The sequence below is a fragment of the Onychostruthus taczanowskii genome, unplaced genomic scaffold, assembly GCF_017590055.1.
Source record: "Onychostruthus taczanowskii isolate IOZ18803 unplaced genomic scaffold, ASM1759005v1 scaffold90, whole genome shotgun sequence".
Lineage (NCBI taxonomy): Eukaryota > Metazoa > Chordata > Aves > Passeriformes > Passeridae > Onychostruthus > Onychostruthus taczanowskii.
This window is the reverse complement of record NW_024506994.1, coordinates 3,599,997-3,615,996: the sequence shown is the minus strand read 5'-3', so window position 1 is coordinate 3,615,996 and position 16,000 is coordinate 3,599,997. Positions and strand designations below refer to the sequence as shown.

Here is a 16,000-nt window from a genome sequence, read left to right as displayed (position 1 = left end):
AATCAATTTATGTGCACTTTTACCACCTCACCACTCAGGCACTTCTACACTAAAATTAGCATTTCCCATCACGATCGAGGGATCTCGAGGTCTCTCACACGCCCCACAGCAAGAGCTCCTAAGTCACGACTTATTTTCAGCTTTTAGCAGCTTTAAGGGGAGTTCTGGAGTCACGCTAAGGAGTCACCCACACACCCCAGGCAGGCGAAAGGCGGCTTCACCTTGCTCTGGGCAGACCCAGCATTGTGTAACTGCCCAGGCTGTGCCAAGCAGGAGCTTATCCTGCCTCCCCAGCAAGGGATTCCTGGCTAACAGAGCACAGGGAGCTTGTGTGGGCTTGCAAGAACACCCCATTCCAGTTTTTGTTTGTCTTTAAATTCCAAGTCACGTGTGTTTGTTACCGTTCCTCCACTTTGCGCCTAACCCTTCAAAAAGAGTGAATTAACGTTGCTTAGTCCTCGAGACCCTAATTCTTGTTTTCTGGTAGCGTTTTCTCAATATCTAAATCTCTGCCAGGATTCTGTCTGAATTGGCCTTAATCTTCATTTCTTCAAAAGGATTAAAAGCTTCTTCAGCTTTGTAAGAAAAGTCAGTCCAAAGACAAACTCAGGAAAGTTTTTAACAGGCTGGGCTGTTCATTTTAACCCAACTGCTGCCTGAAGTTCATAATCCACCTGAAATCAGCAAATTATTACTCACTTGAATTACAGTTTGGGTTGGAAGGACCTTAAAGCTCACCCCATTCCAAATCCCCTCCATGCACAGTGACATTTTCCACCATCCCAGGTTGCTCCAAGCCCCATCTCTTCACAACCTTCTTCAAGACTGTCATATTTTTCAGAAAAAAAACCAGGAATTGGAATGGCAGAAGAATCTTCTAAAAATATTCTTTCCTATGTAAAACATACTTGGGCTTCACCCAGTTCCTCATCAAAGCAGAAATCACTGAGCTCAGCTGCTGCAAGGCTACAAAAATCCTCAAGATTTTTTCTCAATTTCCAGAACTCCTTAAAAACAACCAAACTGAGTTCAAGCACCACGACTTGATGAGCAAAAAAACTGTGTGTATGGGTATAGAAAAGTAAACTGGTCTAAATCCAGAAATAGATACCTTAAAAGCAAATCCTTATAAAGATCCTCAATTACTGAATTATCTACTACAAAGCACTAATTATAAAGACATTACAATAGCTGAAGAGGAAAAACCCAGCCTAGTTTAACACACTTGTCAGCTCCAGTTAGCTGCACTCATTCCTTGGAAGAGTTTTTACCCTGTGCCAGTCTTTGGAATCTCTCTGTTCTGCAAAACAAGAGGGAAAGCAGCTAGAAACCACAAACTGCAACAAAAGTACAGTGAAGTCAGCACTTGTTTCATTTTTAAGCATTTTCTCTTAATAAAAGGGCTCAGAGGGTTTGCTGGGCAGATTTAATGAATGCTTTGCCTTACAAATACCACGGCTGATTCACAGGGCTGTGCCAGACTGATACACCACTGATCTCTGAGCTCATATCAGTTACACATCAATTACAGTTATGTCTGCAAGACAGAATAAACCTCCTTTGTAAAAAAAAAAAAAATTCAATCTTTTTAACAGGTCTTGTATGGGAGATGTAAAATTACACCACAAGCAAATTGATGTTTAAAAAAAAAAAAAAAAAAAAGCTACAAAGGAACCTGGAGTAATTAGAGTCAATTTGGAGATTTTCCAAAAAATTAATTCCCATAAACATTCCAATTGTTGCCCAGGACTTATCTCGCAGGACTTATCTATTGACTTCAATCACAATGAGTTCACACCCTCTTCCAAGCCCCAGAATGCTGTGAGTAATCTTTGCAGCACGGAGTAAATCCCGAGTAGATAAAGAAACTTCAGCCTTGACCTTTGCAACAGGGAGAGCAGAGGGAGCAGACAGCTCAGGAAGGCAAACAAAAGAGGGGACAAGTCATCCTAATGATATTATCCATCCACAGAGAATCCCTGGAGCTTCACACATCCTTGAGGAAAGGTTTTGATTTACAGAGGTCATTTGGGGAAATTTGTGACAGAACTCGAAGATCTGTCACAATTAATTTTGTGGAGGCAGCTAAAGAAAAGGGTGAGCATTTCCACACACTGTAATTTTAATTTTAAGACAAGAAACCACCACCCAACCAAAGCCACCCCCTCAACAGCCCAAGGTTAATAGCAAAGCCTGCCCAGCCTGGAGGTCATCCCATGGATTTTAAAATTGATCTTTTGTACGTGATCAAGTTACTGAAACCTGCACAACAGCATTAAGGATTGCTCAATAAAATAACTGCTGCCTCTCTCCAGCTCAGGAAAGGTCATTTCTTGGTTAAGGAATAACAGGAGAATACCACATTTTTTCCAGCCATATGAAAAGAGACTTTTTTTTTAAGAGCAAGTGTTTTACATGTACTTATTAATCCTCAAGTCCCTAGATAAATGTATAAATAATATATTCAGTTCATAGACACAAGAAGAACTGAGGTCCATCAGTTACCACCTGGATTTTCAGAACATTCCTTAATTTTTAATGGCAAACTTGAAACAGCTACCGACACTTTTCTGAAGACCTAGGAATATTTCAGTGGCAATTAATGGACACAATTTGCCCTATGCAACAGTCAGGTCCCACACACCCCAAGTTGGGGCGTTTATTTGCTTCTCCTCATCTCCCAGACTTGGTTTGTCCCAGAGAGGATGGAAGTGGGGAAAAAAATGCTTAAATCCAAAAGTCATGGGTTGTTTTTCCCAATGTCACTCCCTGCCAGAGCAAGGCTGAGTCATGACAAGTGGGGAGGTGACAGCACTGAATTCTGTCTCTAAAATTCTCGTCCCAGCTCCTAAATTGACCCTGGCATCCCAATGAGAAATGCAGCAAAGCTCCGGAGGTTTCCAAACTTGCCCTGCTTTGCAAGCAGCTAAACTGTGTATTTACAATATTAATTACTTCTCTTTTCCCTGTTTAGTTAAAAGGTTTGCCAGAATTCCTTTAGCTCACTTGAGACACCAGAAAACTCTGAAATCCAAAGGAACTGATTTTGTAACAGAAGGCGAAGTAGTTGATGGTAGATTTGGAAAGGGAAGCAGAACCTGAGCATAAATTAAGCCCCAGACTCAGAAAAACTGCAACTACAACTAACCTTTGCCTTGAGCTGATATTTAAGGTTCCTCTGATGGAGCTGCAGCAGCCAAGACAATTCAGCAGCAGCCTCCCAAGGGTGTAACCTGTTCCAAAAGGACCCTGTTCCAAACCCTCACCGCTCCAACTTGTGTTTTTGGGACCTGCTGTCTCACCATGTCCAGGCAAACCCACAGTGCAGTTAATGGGCCTCCACTCTCCCCTCTTCTATTAAATCACCCCAGATAAATTTCCTACGCTTCCTGCTTAGATTAGCAACGGCCATTTGTGAGGATGCAAATGAAGCATTCTTCTCACACTGAGCTCACCACCTTGTCTGGGACCTCAAGCCACTGCCAACCCAGCCCTCCCCTGCCAAGGGACACGATTTGCATGATGTGTGGCTGCCCCATGAACGATTTTAAACACATATTAGGGACTATAAAGCAGGCATTTCGTTGCCATGTTTTAGAGAAACTACGAGTAACGTTTTTAGTCCAGCTGTGGCTGACTTGGCTTCTGAAAATCTCAATTTCCTGCCGTTTTTAGAGGCTCAAATCAACGTAGGGTTTTGGCAGCTGAACAATGCACATGTTCCTGGAGGAGGAGGATATTGATACAAACAAAAAACACACCCCCACACACAGCCTGTTTGGTTTTAAGTAACTTATTAAAGCTCCAGTCCCACTGTCTGTAATAAATCTTTCAGCTAATGAAAATGGAAGGTAAATACTGCACCTAATGATCTCTTCCCTGGTCCACTTGGGTTTGAGGAGTTGAAATTATCAGAGATCAATTAATGAATACTGACCCCTGATACACAGCTCAGCATCACATGAAAATTTACACAAAGCTTTTCTATGTGTTTAATTTAACACATAGAATTTTTCTTAATTTTTTTCCTGTTACCCTTAAGACCTCTTTCCTTTTCCCACCCAGAAAACAGAGAATTGACTGTAGACATCCAGCAACAGGTTTTGCCTTTTCCTGCACCGTTATTTTGTTTCACGCATGTATTTTTCCATTTCCTCCCCTTGTATCAAGCAATAAATTATGTAGGCACAAGCTTAACTCTGTCACTCACTACATGACTTTTCAGTTTCACAGTACTTTAATAGATTAATGCCAGTTCTAACACAAACTTCTCCACGGATTTTTGATGCATGGAATGTCTCACTGTCAAGAAACTCCTAGAGTTACATCTCTCCAGAATGTTCCCATTCACCTTCTTACACTATGATCCATTACAAGAAAACAACTGTGAAAATTAATTTCATTCCAAAATGACAAAATGTGCTCTGCTCAAATTGTTTTGCAGATTTAAATTTCTCCTGTCCCACAGCAGCACATGAGCAAAAAAATGAATGTTCATGGGTCCATTAACCACTAACACATTGTTGGGAGCAGGAAGAAAATGCAGAAGGTTTTCAAAAAAACTTTCCAGCATAGTCAAAATCAGCTTTATTTTATGGATGATGGCAGTTACACTGCAGAAAGAATATACATAATTTTTTAACTAAAAGCCTTCTATCAAGGCCTACATTTCCTAGTTGTTAGACTCATACTTAATTTATGCAACCTGACCTTCCCAATTCAAAAATCTTACCTGGCATCTCCTTTTGAAAGGTTGGTGTTTACGGGGTGAAGAATAACCTTGTTTGCATCCACATCCACCACACATTTTGTATGCAGATCAAGCTCTATAAAGAAATGAGAGAGTGTCAAGTGCTGCTCCTAAAGCACTGGGATTATATACACCATTACTTCCTCCAGACACCAAATTTATTCATGCAGTCTGACAGCCACCCATCAGCCAGAGAATAGAAACAGGACTTTTGCCAAATTCCACTTCTAGGGATATTCTGATGGGATGGATCCTGTCCAGCTTTAAAGCAAGCACTCTTTTCAAAGCAAGAAAAAGCATTTGGGTTTCACTGAAGGACAATCAGCATATACAAGGGCAGTATGAAATTTCTGCTGGGGGAAAAGAACCATTTAGGCTTGGTACCACTTTGACAGCTCTTCTTATTGCTCCCTCAATGCCCCACAGGGAAAGCTGCCCCTGCCATCTGCAGCACATTTTCCCCGGCCACTGCTGTGATACGGTGCCAGCTGTCAGTCCTGGGGCACCTGCTCGCAGAAATTCAAGTCCCATCAAAAATAATTTAGGTGCAAGCACGTAGAAAAGGGCTTGTCCTTCCCCCAGAGGCTCCAGGCAAGTCCAGCTCTCCCAAGTGACGCCAAGCAGTGGGATGTGGACTATGAGTAATGAGGATATTTGGAGTGTGTGAGAATTCTCAGCCATAGAGGCGGGGAAAGCAAAATAAAAGCTTCAGATAACACTGACAGCAGTCCAAGGTATCCACCCAGTGACAAATGGAGTTAGGTATGGGATAAAGCACACAGCCTGCACCCAAAGTCACTGCAGAGGACGTGGGGCCTGCACACAAATATGTCGCTGCAGGGTGACACTGGCCCTGGAAAGGGCTCCCAGGTGGTGACTCTGATGGGTGTCATGGCCAAAGTCACTGCTACAGACGCCCAGGACATGGGGCCTGCACACAAACATGTCCCTGCACAGTGACCCTAAGCCTGGAAAGGGCTCCCAAGTGCTCATTCCATGGCCATGACACACTGTTCACCTCCAAAGTCACTGCTACAGCCACCCAGGACGTGGGGCCTGCACACAAATATGTCGCTGCAGGGGGACACTGGCCCTGGAAAGGGCTCCCAGGTGGGGACTCTGATGGGTGTCATGGCCAAAGTCACTGCTACAGACGCCCAGGACATGGGGCCTGCACACAAACATGTCCCTGCACAGTGACACTAAGCCTGGAAAGGGCTCCCAAGTGCTGATTCCATGGCCATGACACACTGTTCACCTCCAAAGTCACTGCTACAGACACCCAGGACATGGGGCCTGCACACAAACAAGCCCCTGCACAGTGACACAGGCCCGGGAAAGGGCTCCCAGGTGCTGATTCCGATGGCCATGACACACTGTTCACTCCCTCCCACGCTGGGATGACGAGGGGCTACGCCGAATAACCTCCACACAGGGTTCAGCACCTCAGCTGAATCACCCAAATACGCTCGTGTCTAATCATGTTAATTATAATCCTCATCCTCCTTCATCTCTGCTCTTTCCTCCTCAGTCACCTGTACTTGCTCTTTCACCTCACAGCACCTTATAAACTCAGTCTGGAAATCTCTCAGGCTGTGCTTATTGCACAGCATCTTGCAGACTTCTCTGTCCTGGTAAGTAACACAATAAGAGGGAGTTTCTTCCATGAACATTTTTGGAAAGAAATGTTACAGCCTTTTGGTACCTCACACACAGCAAAGAAAGCCAAAACTCGAGATCACTGGCCAAAGCAGGCAGTCACATGAAACTGTAATTCTCCTGAGCAAAACTGTTCCTCTGTTATTACACTGTGCTTCTGCAGGAGGAAGAGCCAGACGAGTTCCAGAAGCCAGTGTTTATTTTAATTTCTCCCCACACCCTGAAAGCCAATTTACCTACCATTAATATGCAACGCATGCTTGCTCAGATGAAACCACGTTCTTCGTACATCCCATATCCGACAAGGCACTTTATCTTGGTCTGGCTGGTTAGTGATTAACACTCTCTATTGCAGTGACCTGCTTTTCCCAGCTCCTGAGGAAGGGCTTTACCTGCCTCATGCAAAGCATAAAGGTCTGCAAGCAGCATGCTTTCTGCCACGTTTTTTAATGCAGCTCTTGAGAGAACGCCCATGGCAGGCTTTGCATCCATGACTGCCCAGTGAACTCCATCTTACCAGTGCTCATTAGACCTCTCTGTGAAATGCCCTTAAGAAAGCACACAGGCAGGATAAAAGACTTCCTTAAAGTCAAATGTCATCGCAAGAAACAAGGTTCAAAGCAAATTTGTCCTGTGCAACACACCTTGTTTGATTATCACCCTCACACAGGTAATGCTAAAACCCCTCACCTTGGTGTGCAGCATGGTTTTGGAAGATGTGTTGAGCCAAACTAGCAGCTCTTTCCAAACAGAGAGGTTCTAGTCCTTCCCTCCTGTGCCTGTTGCTCACCTTCTGCCACTACCATGCTCAGCAGAACCTCTGTAAGTCATCTCAAGTTACTTCAACAGCAGAAAACTACCCAGCGTGGAAAATGGATTTATCCAGACCCCATGGAAAGCTCCATCAGCCCACTGAAAGCCTGGCCATGCAAACAGGCAGGGAGACCTGCGCAGAAGGGCAGAGAGGAGCTGGGAGAGATCTTGTCCCAGCTGAGATGAACTGCTCTACCAGTTCATGGTGTCACATGAAACAAACCCCTAAGAAACAGTTATATTGAGCCTCTAAGCTGGGTCTGGATCCAGACATCCTTAAGGCTGCTTATCCCAGTTACCTTGGACAAAGGCTCACATGGAAACTCTCCTTTCAGCTGAAGAAACAGTTTAAATCCTGTTTGAACAGCACATCATTCACTTTCTTCACATTCTTTCTTCACATTCTGCCTCCATTACATACTTTGGCTGATTCCTAAATTCTTTAATGCTTCCGGTACACTGAGAGATGAATCTTACATTAGCCACTACTGAAACTTATATCATCATCATTTCCACCTCATTAAGTTCTTAATATCATTATAGCAGGTTGGCCTTATAGTTAAATTATCTGCCTGCTCTTTTGGATATGATCACACAAGGACTCCACCCTTACTTTTACTAGTTTCAGTGTCTCCCAGGTGGGCTGGGTACTTGGTGCTCCTGAACAACAAGCAAAATTGGGATGCACCAAGATAAGATCATAAGGATGCACATCCAAACACCCCAATTAATTCCTCCTGTAGTAAGGACTCACTTGTCAAAGTTTGGTATTATTTTCTTCAATTATTCAGGTGTGGTTTTTTCAGGCAGCATGAAATTCAGAAATTAAAGGTGAAATTGAAAGATGACAGAAGCAACTCACTATCAAACTTTGAAGATTCATCTCAAATTTTGCACCTCAAAAAGAAAATCTTGCCTGTTATTATTGTTAACTTGCTTCTACCTTCAGTCACTACTGAGCAAACACAATCAAACTACTCGCTTCATCAAATCAAGAAACTAATCAGCTAATTCCTCTTTGAAGAATTAAAAACTCAAAACTCTAAGCATCAAGAACCATTTATTGCAGAGAATGAGAGAATCTCTTTCACAGCTTCAGAGTAAGAGAGCTGTGACATCCATAATAAAGGGTAACACTTATCTGAGTCACTTCTCCACATTTACATTTCACAGCTGTAGAAGTGTTAAGCAAAGCTGGGCTGAGTGTAAGAATAATTGTTAAGTGTTGTGTCCAAGCTGCTCACAGAGAGTTCCTTGGATGAGTTTTTATTTTACTTGTGAAACTGGAAGGTGGGTTTGACAGAGGTTGAAGGAAGCCACTCTCCTTCCCCTTTCCCTTGATTTTTCAACACCTCACAAGACTTTTCTAAAACTGGGATTCAGTGTAGATCATAGCTGAAACCACACTTGTGTAAATCCCAAATCACTACTATACCTTTGATAACAGCATTGTGAGTGTAACAAAAATAACTCACTCCCCATATATGCTCTGGGCTTTTTCACTGAGAAATTCAGCGAGTTTCAAAGAGGGTGGAAAAGTTAGCAAGCAAGAGAGAGCTGGAAAAGCAAACCCAGGAGCAGCCTAGCACTGCAAGGAACGGTGGATTCAGCAGGCACCGGCCCATTCCCACCACAGGTAAGAATTTCCAATCTGTCTGTAATAGCAGTCACGTGTCTGGTAATCATAAACTCACCACAGCAGATTTTCCACAACAGAGTTAAGAAACACTGGCAAAGGTGCCACTTGAAATTGTACTAATCAGGTTCGGGGCAGAGACAAGGAATGTGTGCGAATCCTGGAGGAAGGGGAGAGAGGTATTTTGGAAAATGCTGGATGGTTTCACCTCTGGGAAATTCCTGTCTTTGCTTATGGATCTGGCAGGGAACCGTTTCCATGGACTGGCTGCAACTGCTGGCAACAGAGGTTGGATAATGTTGTACCCAACTCTGGAGGCTGCCTTGGGTGGCACTACAGAAACACCTGAACTGCCACGTGGTGACACTGCATCTTCCTCAGCCAGGACTCTAAAAACCATCCCACTGCAGGTCACTGCATTTCAGACCCAAACAGAATGATCCTAAGAGAAAGCTTTCGCAGGGCAGCTTGAAATAATCTTAAGGTGAACAACGATACAGCAAACAAGGCAGCATGCAAGGTTTTAAAGCTCATGGTTTGAGCGGGCATGGTTTAATAAGAGCTTTTAGTACCACAGCCAGGGCAGATGAAAGGTCTGTTACAAATTATTTCTCCATATTTTCCACTTCACATTCCCTATTTTTTCTCATTGTATAAGATGGCAGCAGCCTTCCAGTGCCTAGAAGTGCCACAAAAGAGCTGGAGAGGGACTTGAGACAAGGGATAGCGGGACAGGGCACAGGGAATTGCTTCCCACAGCCAGAGAGCAGGGATGGATGGGATATTGGGAAGGAATTGTTCCCTATGAGGGTGGTGAGGACCTGGCACAGGGTGCCCAGACACCTGTGGCTGCCTCTGAATTCCTGGGAGTGTCCAAAGCCAGGCTAGAAGGAGCTTGGAACCACCTGGGATAGTGGAAGGTGTCCCTGCCCATGGCAGAGGGGAGAATGAGATGAGTTTTAAGGTCCCTCCCAACCCAAACCATTCCATGATTCTAGGAATTAAGGGAAAGCACTTCCCAAATAATCAAGAGTTGATTTCCATGTAAGTTTTTCCATTAGATCTCAATTTAAGAAATTAGTTTATGAAGGTTGACAATTTCCCAGCCCTTTCAAATACCATTTCATCCTGAACTCCAGTGAACAGAGTCATGAGCCTGGTGTTATAAGACAGATCAACTAAAAGTTCTCTCAGATTCCTCCTGGTTCCACTACCACATTTAGGGCAGCTGTACCTTCAGTGACACCTCAGGACCCTTTGGAGATGGGCCTCAGATTCTATACAGTCACTGGGAACCAGAAAAACTGGCCTTGTAGAGCTTCACAAAAGCTGGAAAAGTCAACTGAAGTATAACAAAATGTGAAAGGTTTAGTGTGCCCCTCCTAAGCTCATAAGCCAAAATTGGCCCCAAATACAAAAGCTCAAATAATCTCCTGTGAAGACAGACGATAGAAATTTTATATTTTAAATTGCCAGTAGATTTTCAGGAGATTAACATTCCCTTGGAGGTTAGTTCTGGAATGTTGTACCCTGAGCCGTCAAGTTGCATTGGATAAGAAATCACAATTGGTTTCTCATACCTTTCTTGGTCCTGGAAAAGCAAATGGCAAACACTGAGAAATGTTTAAACAGTAAATTAAAATGTTTGTCTATCACACAAATCGATTTAAAAAAATGAGAAGTTGTTGTTTGGGGTCTTCTGTTGTTTTTTTGTTTGAAAAAGAAATGCGAAAGCCAGTTCAAAGACAACAAGTCCTCAAGTTTCCCTGCCAATATTTGTTTCCCAAGAGTGACTTTTCTCTTTGCCACGCAGGAGCCAACACAAATAAAGCCAAAAGTAACTGAGGAGATGAGTGAATGTGAAAATAACTTCCATCTACATGATAACGCTGAGGGCTTATATGGAAAAAAGAGTGTAAAAGCACTTTTAGGGAATTGATTGCAAGACATAGTGACAAATTCTGACAAAAATACAGTAATTTCACTTGTACTTGACATCTACCAACATGAAGGCACCTTTCAAGCTTTTCTTGTTATATGAACTGCTCAAATGTAAGTCATGAAATTTTCAGTTTGCAGCAATTAAAGGTCATTAAATATGTACGAGTGCATCTGGAAGGGCACACTGCTATCACTGCTATTGTCCAAGAGGGGAAAATCAACTCAAAATCACCAGCACATGGAACAGGCAAGGTGCCCTCTCATGTTAATTCCATGTTGTCCAAATGTTTAAAAATTAGTTCTAGTCTCTGCAAGGAAAGAGCTTCCCAAGTAGCTTTAGTGAAGGCACTTCATGGATCTGGACATGGATCTTGCTCACAGCCAGCTCTGCTGCTGCAAACACTCCTGAGCTCATGGGGACTGAGTAAATAAATCAGTGTGGGGACTCTGGTGAGCTCCCAGTGAAGTTCAACACTCTGGAGTTACTAACAGGCACGAAATTCCTGAGTTTGCTCAGCTACCAAGCACCCAAAAGCCAAGGCAGAGCTATTCCAGGTGTATCTGATCTTCAGGAGAAGCAGCCAACCTGAAACCAGAGCAGCAAGGGAACCTCCCCCTGCACTTGGAGCTCAGAGGGTTCAATTAGCACTAAAATTCCTTGGAAGGTGTAATTAGCACTAAAATTCCTTTGTGGCATGCAGGCTGGATGTCTGGGAGTCTCTGGCTGTGCAGAGGAATAAGGCTGTAGCACCTTAGGAGCTCTTAAAATACAATTGCCTCACAAGATGAAACATTAACTCTGCATCCTTTACCCATTTGGCACCTTATCTCAAGGTTAATCCTGCTCACAGCCCAAACACTGTTTTATAGCTTATCAACCATCACCAGGAAATATTCCAAACTCCAGGCACTCATGACAAGGATAATGGTGAAGAAAAGTCTTGTGGTTTGCACATTGCCATCAGGATACAACAGGTGCCATTTCACGCCCTGTAATACTGCAATTAATCTCATAAACCTGCTTGCACAAACTCCAATTTATAGATAAATTGTCTCAGTTGTCATTTCCATGGGAAAACAAACAAACAAGAGCAGAGGAACAACCCCCACCTCCTCACCTCAAACCCCAAAACATTTCAAGGAGCTGGAAATGAAACCTCCAAGAAGAGTAGGAGGACGTAAAATTACCACCTGACACAATGATCAGAAGCTTGTACAGATACAGAAGCAAATTCCTTCCTCACAAGCACTGGAAACAGAAATTTTAGCATCAAAGTGTGAGAAGATCCCTGTTTCAACACTGATAGTCTGGATAAATACACATATCAACATAACAGATACCTGAATGTGTGTTTACAGACAATCCAAATTTTTAAACTGGAGCTGCAGATCTTACACTACAGTTCTAGAACAGTTTAATCCAAATTTTTAAACTGGAGCTGCAGATCTTACACTACAATCCTAGAACAGTTTAATATGGCAGCATTGCCAGAACACAGGCAGTTGTTTTCCTGACTTTCTTTGTTCAAAAAGTATTGACCCAAGTGAGATCAGTTTGGACTGGCTTAAGTGGCATCAGCCATATCCTTGAGCATAAGTCACGTTCTTCTAAAATAGAGCAATTTTATCAGTATTAATTAACATGACACTGAACTGATTCAAAAGCACAAGGAAACACAATGATTTCAAATACTTATGTACTGCCTGTACCCAAACATCACCTGAAAACAAAGCATTCAGTCAGAAAAATCTTAATTAAAAAGCCTTCAGCTGTCATTTGCTTTGCTTCATGGTATGGCTTGAGATTTGCATTTACCTGAAATATGATGAATATCTGCTACGAGAATTCAAACACGACACTTATAAAAGGAAATCCACTGCAAATCTTAAATAAAACAGCAAAAGAACTTCCTGATTGTTATCAAATCCCCATTTGAATAACGCAGCGCACTAGGAAATACTTCAGTGAATTACAGAGCCAGCAAAATAAAAGACCAGGAGCCTTATCTAACAAAGCAGTACTGAATTATTTAATTCATAAAAGCCTGTTAATCGAGATCCCAGTTTGCAAAGTAGGAGGGATGTGAAAAAAGATGCCTCAGTTGCCACCCAGGAGAGCCTCCAACCTCAGACGTGGCACTGAGAACGCGTGGACACAGCAGCATTTTATAAAGGCAAAGATTCCACACAGGCTTGGTCAGATTCAGGTCTAATTTGAAGCAAGATCCAAAGCAAAGCAGCCTGGATGCAAAAAAAACCAAAAACCCAAACTCAAGTACAATTAGAAATACTTCCCCTCACTAAATATGAATGCTATAAACTAAGTTTATGGATTACCACTCTGCATGAGAATGAAGCAGGACCCTCAATCCAAACACCCTGAAATGTGAGTGCTATAAATAACCAATTATTTGATACACAAATCCCTTCCACATGCAGGCAAGGATCCCATTATACTTTTATGAGCTGTAAAAACTCCTAACAGTTAAGCACACCACTTTTATTAACCTAATAAACCCTTGCCTTAAGAAATTCATAACTCAAACACCAAAGACAACCACCACCACCACAAGTAAACACCGAGAATATTTAAAAGCTTAACTTTCCACAGTCTCAGCCATCTGACAGGTTTGCAATGTTAAGCCCTTCGGTGCAGAGGGAAGGAAAGAACATTACTCGTGATCCTGAAGAAAACAAATGCTTGCTTCAGGTCCAAAGCCCCAGAAGTCCATACAGATACTGCTCAGAACAAAATGTGTATGAAAGAGCTTCCAGGAAAGCTGTCTCTTGCCTCAAAACTTAATAAAAAAAAAAGGGCAAGGCCACAGAAGTCTTACAAATGGATGACTCTTCAGAAAATCAGTTGCAAAAATGCTTAAATTTAACATTAAAAAGATAAGAAAAATTGTAGCCTTGGTAGCACTGTCTGTGTCTATAAATTCCAGGTGCATCAGAAATACCATAGGGAGGTATCAGTTGTTTTCCCAAAAAAAACCCCAAAAAAACCAGAAAACACTTCCAGGAGAGTTTCTACAGGGATCTTCTAGGTTAGACTTAAATGGATTTAGGCATCACTCACAAATAACAGGATGTTTAATAGCAGCAAACTGCCAAGAGTGGGGGGGTTCAGGCCCCCCCCTTCTCTCTGAGGAGCATCAAGGACTGATACTCAATGTCCCCCACTCCTGGATGAGATTCCTCACAGGAGTCATCCTCTCCATAAGATTTTTAAGTTTATACAGAATAAAACAGAAGTTGAACTTGTGAGTCACCTTCCAACTCAGGATATTCTGTGAAAGAGAGCAACAAGATAAAATCTAGATTTCCTCTAGATTCCTTTACTTCCCCCACTGCTTCCCCACAGTTCCTGGCTGGAGAGGGACATGAGGACAAACTCAGGGCTGAACAGATGAAGGATATATGTGGGAGGGAGAGGCGCATTAGTCACCCCTGGAGATTCCAAACTTCACTGACCTAGTCCCTAGGCAACCTCATCTCCTCTGACAAGCTCCAGAGGTCCTTTCCAACCTGAATTATTGTCTAATCCCGGGGGTGAGGAACACCAAGCAGTCAGGAGACCTCTGGGGCACAGCCAAGGAAATGACCTATGTCAGGAAAGGGACATGAGCAAGAGGAAAGCCCAAATCTGTCACCGACACCGGGTACCACCTTCCAGCTCCTCTCCCAGCTCCCACCACCTCCTCCTCACTGCCACTCCATCTTCTCCAACCAATTCCTGTAAGGATGGGTTCTGCCCTGTTTTGAGAGCTGGCACCTGAACTTTAACAAAACTTTTGGTCAAAATATCCTCAGTTTCCCTAAACCACCAGACTGTAAAGACATCAACTCCATCTCTTGCTCTGAAGTGGGACTCAGGAGCTCTTGTGAACTCAGTGAACATTCCCCTGCTGACATTTTACAGGTGTGGAATAACTGTATTCAATACTTCAACCCTTCTTCTTTTTTAAAGAAAGGAATTAAAAAGATATTATATGTCAGATAATGTAGGCAATAAAAGGCTCCCCTCTCCCTCCTTTTTTTGCTTTAACTGACTTCACTGGATTCCCTTTCCCCAAAAGGAATTATTGGCATACTCCTGTGAGAATGTGGGATTAAAAAAAAAGCCACCCTACACTTTCTTGGATTTCTGCCTCCTTCACCTTCCCATTCCTTGGCTGAAGCTGCCTTTTCATACTTGCTTCCTCATCACCCAGAGCAAGCTTTTCTAATTAAGACAAGCAATAAACATTTAAACAGCTGCCCAGACCACGGTCTGATTAACATAACCCTTAGGCAAGTTTCGTTGAGGGGAAAAAAAAAAAAAGCCAACAACAACAACAAAAATTTTCTCTTGTCAATTCTCGCTTCCTCTTCTGTATTTTCTTGCTTGTTTTTTGTCCTTGTGTCGCTGTCATCTGGTTAACAGCGTCCCACTCAAGCACCGAGGGCTGGAGAGCAGCGGGGTGAATTAGCACGGGGCAAAATGCAGAAAAAGAGGCATTTTCCCCCAAATCCGCAAAGCAGGAAGAAGGAAGCGCTGTCCCAGCAGGAACCGGCTGTAAAGCAGGTGCAAGAGGTGCGGAGAGGGCTGTTCCCCGGGGGAGCAAGGCAAAATAAAGTCATAAAACCAGGCAGGTTTGGGGAAATCGGGATATCGGGAGAGGGGGGTGAGCACAGCGCGGCTGCGGCCGCACACCCGCCTGTGCCTAGCCGGGCTGTGTTTATTCCTGATAAATAATTAAGCGCACACACGGACACGCAGCGATTCACCCGCACTGGGGCACACCTGTCCCGACCGACACCTGTCCCCAAGGACCGGCACCCCCGGCCCGCGCCGCTCCCGGGAAGGACAGGGGAGGGGGATGCTGAGGAAGAAGGGGGAGTCTCACCTCGCCGGTTCATGGGGCGGACACGCACCGCCACCTTCACTTTGGAGTCCCCCATCCTGCCGCTCCAGCCTTCCCGGCTCCCCCGTCCCTGCCCGGCTTCCGTCTGCCGAGGGAGAGCCGGAGCGGGGAGGAGCGCCGGGGAGGGAGGTGCTGCGCCGGGCCAATGCCGGTCGGACTACAACTCCCAGCGAGCATCGCGCACCGCCACGCCCCTTCAGCTCCCGGGGGCCGCCGCGGTGCGCGCTGGGAGATGTAGTTCTTCCCGCTGGCTGACTGGCTGAGTCACGGAATTAAATTAAAGTGGAAAAAAAC

At 43.9% G+C, this 16,000-nt stretch overlaps 1 protein-coding gene across 5 annotated transcripts in view; it reads right to left on the bottom strand.

The window, feature by feature from the left end:
• The window catches only part of KIF13B (kinesin family member 13B), a 120,404-nt gene extending 104,620 nt beyond the window's left edge, over positions 1–15,784 (bottom strand). For all 5 annotated transcript variants that reach the window (XR_005954238.1, XM_041426125.1, XM_041426127.1 and 2 more), the window contains exons 1-2: positions 15,689–15,784; positions 4,733–4,826 (exon numbers count right to left, since the gene is read on the bottom strand). Coding sequence is in view for 4 of the 5 variants with exons in the window: in XM_041426125.1 (XP_041282059.1) it covers positions 4,733–4,826; positions 15,689–15,743 (149 nt within the window). In the remaining variant the exon portion in view is untranslated. The remainder of the gene's footprint in view (positions 1–4,732; positions 4,827–15,688) is intronic.
• Between the last annotated feature and the right edge of the window lie 216 nt (positions 15,785–16,000).